Source organism: Lucilia cuprina, chromosome 4 (assembly GCF_022045245.1).
Source record: "Lucilia cuprina isolate Lc7/37 chromosome 4, ASM2204524v1, whole genome shotgun sequence".
NCBI lineage: Eukaryota > Metazoa > Arthropoda > Insecta > Diptera > Calliphoridae > Lucilia > Lucilia cuprina.
The window spans coordinates 50,612,857-50,620,610 of NC_060952.1; the positions used below are offsets into that span (position 1 = coordinate 50,612,857).

Consider the following 7,754-nt stretch of genomic DNA (forward strand, 5'->3'; position numbering starts at 1 on the left):
TTAAACAATATTACAAGTAAGTGTTAACATATGAACAATAAAGAAGATGAGTAGTGTTCTTATTGAAAATATGTAGTTTTTAACAGATCGGAAACAATAAAAAGGAAACAAATCTATTTGGAAAGAAAAAGAAAATTTTTGATGGTGCAATTCTGGAGGCTAACCCATATCCATACTGAGGGAAAATCAGATAGATGTTCTAACTTATGTGAGGAATAATTTTTTTATTTTTAAATAATAAAAAGGTAACAAATAATATTTTTTTGTGTACTGTATAATATTATAAATAGTGGCATCATCAGAAGAAATTTATGAAATTTTGCCAGTAACACCATCTGGATAGAACTTCCTAGAGTATGAAAACGGAAGAGGTTTCCCTCAATTTAAAAGCTTGATTAAAATTTGTATCGGAACTAGGGTAGCCGTAGCTAAGATTTGAACCACAGTATATTTCTGCAGCTTTTATTTAATAGTTCTTAAAAGGAAAACTAATTTATGAAATAAACTGTTCTCAGTGGCTATAGGGATTAGGGTAGAATAAGAAATTAGTTTAAGTTTATGATTTCTAAAAGGGGATCAGGCTGGAGTTTAATCTAGAACCAGAAAAGAAATATTTTTTTTGTGAGCAGACATATTAAGGTTTGCGAAAATATCCTTCAAAGAGCTCTTTTAGGGATCATAAGAAATAGCTTTACAACATTAAAGGCGAGTATTTAAAAAGCCAATATTTTTATATCCGGTTCGGTCCTTTTAGATAAATAATAATTTGTTAACGAAAATATTGTAAATTTTGATTTAAGTTTAAAATTAAGATAGATCTTGTTTTATTTGTTTTTTTATTTGCGTTTATGTAATTATTTGTTTGTTTTAAAATTTTTTTTGTTATTCAAATATATCCTATTGTTCACGGATAAAAAAAATATAGAGAACAGGAAACCAAAAGGTAAAGTTTATAAAATCAGCCACTTAATTGTTAAATGTAATATGTAGTAATGTAGTTTTGTTTATTGTTAAATATAAATATGATTTGGTAAAATAAATATATAGGATTTTAGTCATCTCAGTTCGATGTGTGCAGAAATGTGAAAAGGGTAAGTTGTTGATAATATAAAAACAGATAAGGGGTCATTCGAATAGTTAATAAGATGATATAGGTTGGGCTAGAGCATAGATGTTTCTGGATCCGTTCCAGTTGTATTATTGTTTTCTGTTGGTGTACTGTAGGGTGTTTTAGTGTCAGTACAATTTCATATATTGAATTTTTTTTATTGTGCGAAATTGAGATGTGGTGAGGGTTTTGTGAACCACGCCAAATATGAGAGACAAAGCTAGTCGGCAACACCACATACGTGCCCATGAGGAAGTTTCGTAACAAGTTTTTGTGGGGATTGTCAGAGAAGCTTGGAGATTTTTAGAAATAAAGGTGGCTTCGGAGACTGAATCGATAAGAGCTCTTACAGTACAACGCACATCTCCTACACAAACATCAACTAAAGCTGTTCCAAAGATAACAGAGTTATATGTTGTGGACTGTAGTTTCGTTGACGTGATCTTGCAGCTGCTGAAGTTGTGGAGTTATCAACAGGATTGCCATTGGTTTGTGAGGGATTTGACTCATGATTGTTGTTGTTATTATTATTATTATTATTATTCGTTGAATAATCATCAAAGGGTCTAGTATTAACTGAATGGGGTACAGAAAGATTTTCAGAACGGTGGAAGAGGTAGTGATGTTTTTGGAATGAGGGTCTTGACAAAGAGAACACTTTATAGGTTTATCTATTTTGACCTCTGTTTAAAACTTATTCATATTCTTTAAATTACTGGGAATCTGTTTTTTCGTATTATATTTCCTAAAGTTATTCTGAGAATCAGACGAGGTTGTTCGTATACCTGTGAAACCTTCAAAATATTGATATCTAGAGGTTAAAAAGCTATTCATTACCTGCCAAGTGGGCAATTCCTTACTATTCCCTAGATGTTGTCGTCATAAATGTAAGCTGATGTCAGGAAGACATTTTGCACAAATGAAAACAAAGATAACGTCCTAGTTTTTGGTTTCTATCTGAAGCAGCGAAAGATTTTTAATACAATCGTTAATCGATTGTTGCAGTTTTATACAGCGACCTGATTCTTTACTAATAGTGTTGTTTAAAAAGTTGAATAAAGTTTTCTGTTGCGAATTAACAAGAATACGAGAGTTTTAAGTAAATGGAATAATTTTTCAACAGGGGACAATCGGAGATTGTTAATATAAAGGACCGTGAACATATCACGGAATGATGGCCAAGAGACATAATCTCCATAAGAGGTTCGCGTATCACAAGGGGGTAAAGATATGTTTGGGTTATTATCAATTTAAAGTGTAGTGGTTGTGACAGTAGGGGTATTTTAAGGAGAATCTAAAATCTCATTAGCGTTAGACAGAGCTCGAACATGGGAATCAAAAATTTTTAAAAATCTTTCTTTCACAGTTTCGACATCAATATTTTCTTCAACTGTATGATAATTTAGCAAAATTTTATCATAGGTTGCTCTAAAATCTGACCAGTGTCTTAAAATCTCATCCTTATATATATCGAGGGTGTGAATTGTATGATTGGCAACTGGGATGCCAGAAAAAAAGCCTCAAATTCAACAACTTTATCAGAGGATTGAATAAATTCATCTAAAACGGACATTTTGGGTGTGATTTTTTTAACTTGTATTTAAAAACGTGTTTGCGTTTCATAACAACGAGATATGACAAAAGCAACGAAATATTGGCGAAATTATTTGATTTAATTCAAACTTTTATTTAATTTTGTTTTAAATAAATTTTATAAAAAATTTTTCTTTAAAATTTTATAAAATTATTTACAAAATATCCGCAAATATAAAATTTTTTGTTTTTTTTTCATGTTGGGAGAAAGTGGCAACTTATTTTAAAAATTTTTAAAGTTGTTTACCTTTAATGTAACATTGTTTTTTTTTTGAAGTTGGGAGAAAGTGGCAACTTATTAAAAATTTTTTTTTAAAGTTGTTTACCTTTAATGTGTTGTCCAGATTAGACCGATTTAATTTTTGTAGGGTGACTAAATAATTATAAATAATTATTATAATTATATAGAGTTACATAATTAATGAGCTATCAGTGTCTCTTTAATTGGTAGTTAACAGTTCGAACAAGTAGCTGTGGTAAGTATTAGTATCTCTCTCGGAGTGAGATAAACTAACAAGTAATGATCACTGTAAGCTTTTATGTTGATTTTTTATTTTTCAGAGATTTCTAACGGGTTGTATATAAATGAGTTAACGGACAAAATTGTTGTTGCACAAACAATTATATATTTTATTAGGAATATGCAGATAAAATAAGATACCAAATTCAAAAATACGAAATACCTTTTTATACCCTACACCACTATAGTGGAGAGGGTATTATACGTTTGTGCTGATGTTTGTAACATACAAAAATATTGGTCCAATACCCACCTTAAAGTATACCGATCGATTCAGAATCATTTTTTGAGTCGATTAAGACATGTCCATCCGTCCGTCCGTCCGTCTGTCCGGCTGGCTGGCTGGCTGTCCATGTAAACCTTGTGCGCAAGGTACAGGCCGCAATTTTCAAGATAATTTGATGAAATTTGGACCAAGCATGTTTTTTGGCACAAGGACGAAGCCTATTGAAAATGGTTGAAATCGGTCCATTATTTCACCTAGCCCCCATACAACCGTACCTCCCGATTTGAACTTTTTATGCTATAATTACGTCAAATATTCTGCTATCTCTTTAAAAATTCGCACAAATAAGTTTTATATAAGTATAAATGATACTGCAGATTTTCGTAAGGATCGCCCTATATTTGACCCTAGCCCCCATACAAACCCCCCTTCAAAAATGACTTAAACGTCTAAAATTGACTTGTAACCATTTGTATCGCAATGAAACTCAACAAAACTAACTGTTATTTAGAAATATATCCTTTTCCCAAATTTACCGAGGATCGGCCCATATTTGACCTATATAAAGCCTCATTTAGAAATTTTAGTTTTTTATCAATAAATGGCTTAAATATTTTGGAATTATGGTAATATTCAACATAAAAGTAAAAGTAAAAATTATAAAAATATACTCATATATTTTATTAGGAATATGCAGATAAAATAAGATACCAAATTCAAAAATACGAAATACCTTTTTATACCCTACACCACTATAGTGGGGAGGGTATTATACGTTTGTGCTGATGTTTGTAACATACAAAAATATTGGTCCAATACCCACCTTTAAGTATACCGATCGATTCAGAATCATTTTTTGAGTCGATTAAGACATGTCCGTCCGTCCGTTCGTCTGTACGGCTGGCTGGCTGTCCATGTAAACCTTGTGCGCAAGGTACAGGCCACAATTTTCAAGATAATTTGATGAAATTTGGACCAAGCATGTTTTTTGGCACAGGGACGAAGCCTATTGAAAATGGTTGAAATCGGCCCATTATTTCACCTAGCCCCCATACAACCGTACCTCCCGATTTGAACTTTTTATGCCATAATTACCTCAAATTTTCTATTATCTCTCTAAAAATTGGCATAAATAAGTTTTACATAAGTATAAATGACACTGCAGATTTTCGTAAGGATCGGCCCTTATTTGACCCTAGCCCCCATACAAACCCCCCTTCAAAAATGTCTTAAACTTGTAACCATTGTATCACAATGAAACTCAACAAAACTAAGTGTTATTTACAAATATATCCTTTTCCCAAATTTACCGAGGATCGGCCCAATTTGACCTATATAAAGCCTCATTTAGAAATTTTAGTTTTTTTATCAACAAATTGCTTAAATATTTTGGAAAAATATTCAACATAAAAGTTTCTTTTTAAAAAGTAAAAATTTTAAAAATATACTCATGGTGTAGGGTATTATATGGTCGGCCATGCCCGACTATACTTTCCTACTTGTTAATAATAATTTTACTTCAAACGGGGTTACTTTTGTTGTTGTTGATGTTGGGGAACTTTTTGTTGTAGTTGTTGTTTTAAAACAACACTTTATTCACACTGGAGTTAAGGGGGTTTTGCAATATTTAAAAAATAAAATATTTGAGAAAATTTATAAGGGGGGTTTTAATCCGATTCTTTGGATCAAAATGTTTATGTAGGGGAAAGAGGAACAAATAGATTATTCTTAAATATTGCAAATTTAGTTTTTGTTTATATTTACTCTTGTTCACTTTAAATAAAAAACACAAGAACTTCTTTTTTTGTATTTAAGTGTTGTTTTTGTTTTGTTTATTACAAAGAATAGGTTTTGTTTGCTTGATAGCCACTTTTAACTGTGACTTACATTTTACAAAAGTTAATTATTTGCACATAAAAGGGTTTAAGGCGAATTTAACAAGAGAGAAACAAAGAAAGAGCAAAAGAAAAAATAGCCACCAAATGTGCGATCATTCCAGTACACTGGTGGTCAGTTAAATAAGTACAGTTCAGTAAAAAATAAATAAATAATGTTTCTTACTTAAACAAAGACATTTATTAAAGACATGGAGAACGTTCACAGAGCGGAGGTTGAGTTTTCTCAATTATATGCTTATGTGCGAACAAGCAATCTATTCAATTTAATAAAATCAGTTTTTGGTAATGATGTTCTTTTAAATTTAGGTTCAATATTTTTCTGGATTTAATATAATTTAGACAAATTTTTATTATTCCATCATAAATATATTTGCGAATCCATTGCCTATAGTCAGTATGTTGATACTTATAGTCAGTTGATACCATGGTAAAAATATCAAGGTAGTGTCATTCTCTCTTTTTGTAGCCATATTAACGTTCTGACGTTTACTGGCATTTTAAGAAATCGTGCTACCATACCTTTCAAAATTATACTAATTTTCTTTTCAATTGTTTATAATATTTCAAATTAAAAAATATTTAAGCTTACAAACTCCAATAATAAAAATAGAAAAAAATATCAATAATCAGAAATTCAAATACATATGTAAGTGATTTATAATGAGTTGCCTATTTCCTGGATGTGAAAACACTAAGCATTTTTGCAAGGATACGGAAATAAAATTTTTCAAATTTCCTGCTTTACCATATATTCGAGGAAAGTGGCTTAATGCCTGTAAATTAAATGAGTCTCAGTTGCCAAAAGTTCCATACATATGTTCCCTTCATTTTGGAAAAAAAAGACATTGTCGTGGGTAATAAATGCAAATTAAATATAAATGCAATTCCCTCTAATGAATGGTAATTATGTGACAATACTTATTAGTAGTGCAATTTTTAAGTAAATATTTAAATTTTTAGTTTACCAAGCAATATTTGTGATGATAATAATTTATTTAAAGAAAATGGAGAATATTTCTCAAGTTATCCATTATTTTACGTAGCCGCCATTCAAAAGTCTTTAAGACTAGTGGACTACAGTCTAGTCTATAGTCTAGAGTATAATGTTATCTATAGTCCATATTCAAGTCTATAGTACAGACTAGACTATAATCTAGACCATAGTCTAATTTACATTATAAACTTTAGTATATTTGTTCAAGTCTATTATTCACTATAATCGTTTGCTAATCTACAGGCTCAAGTATAGTCTAGAGCCTAGTCTCTAGCCCAGGCTGTGCTCTAGTATATTTTAGACTACAGTATATTCTATTGACTAGACTATAGTCTATTCTACAGTCTACATCATAGTGTAGTTTATACTCTGAATTTTAGTCTATATACAAACTAAACTAGGTATTATATATAGCAAAACGAATATATAACTACTACCTTTCATGTTTTTCTTTTAATTGCAAATATACAATTTAGAAACAATGAAAATCCATCAGCAATTTCAAGAAAAGTTGTTAGAAAAACTTTTACAAGTATTGCTACTCAAACTGAGTAAGTCATTTCACCATTTAATACTACTGGTTACAATTATTTTCATATTAAACATTATTGTTCAATTCACAATCAAGTTGTATATTGTACCTACTAAAGTTTAGTAACATTTATGTTCACAATGAAAAAAAAACAATCAAAACAATGTCAAAAGTAAAAAAAACAAAAAATATTCAACTAATTAAACGAGCAAAATAAACCAAATTAATTTCATTTTTATTTAAAATTCTATTATTTTCACTATTCCACATTTTAAACTAATAAATAAACTGTTTTTAATAAAATTTTATTTTTGTTTTGGCAAACAGCTGTTTGTTTGTAATTTCTGTGTTACCACTTTATCGTTTTTTATGCCAAAATCGATTGAATTTTTTATTTATATGCTGAAATAAACAATTGACAACACTGAATTTTCTTACGACATTAGAAAAACATATGAAAAATTGTCGTAAGAGTTGTATAGAGCTTTTGCATAGAAAATACCAACAACATTGTTATGACTATTGTAGCAGCTGCTGACATACAACGCTACAACATCGATTGTGAATTGAACATATATGTATAGCGTTTCACTCGAAGACTACCGCCTTACTAGTTCTTTGGCAGATAACGAAATTCGCGATCTTAAACAAAAAATTGCAACTTTGGAGCTTCAAATTTCCACATTACAAAAACAAGAAAATATTTTGACTCCCAAAAAACTAAGATATAACAAAGAAGATATCTCAGAAGCAATAAGTATTTATGCTGCAGGCCCACGTTGCACAGTGGTATAGGAAAAAAAAAAGAGGGAAATAATTCGGTAACTTCTAAACGGTTAATCCGATTTTAATGAAATTTGGTATGCACAAAGAGGAGGTGTTG

General features: G+C 30.2%; 1 protein-coding gene across 1 annotated transcript in view; it reads right to left on the minus strand.

The window, feature by feature from the left end:
• Nucleotides 1-1,942, minus strand: part of LOC124419193 (myb-like protein P) — a 3,708-nt gene extending 1,766 nt beyond the window's left edge. Inside the window, exons 1-3 of the mRNA XM_046947803.1 lie at nucleotides 1,894-1,942; nucleotides 1,547-1,684; nucleotides 1,350-1,496 (exon numbers count right to left, since the gene is read on the minus strand). Coding sequence (XP_046803759.1) covers nucleotides 1,350-1,496; nucleotides 1,547-1,684; nucleotides 1,894-1,942 — 334 coding nt within the window. The remainder of the gene's footprint in view (nucleotides 1-1,349; nucleotides 1,497-1,546; nucleotides 1,685-1,893) is intronic.
• Between the last annotated feature and the right edge of the window lie 5,812 nt (nucleotides 1,943-7,754).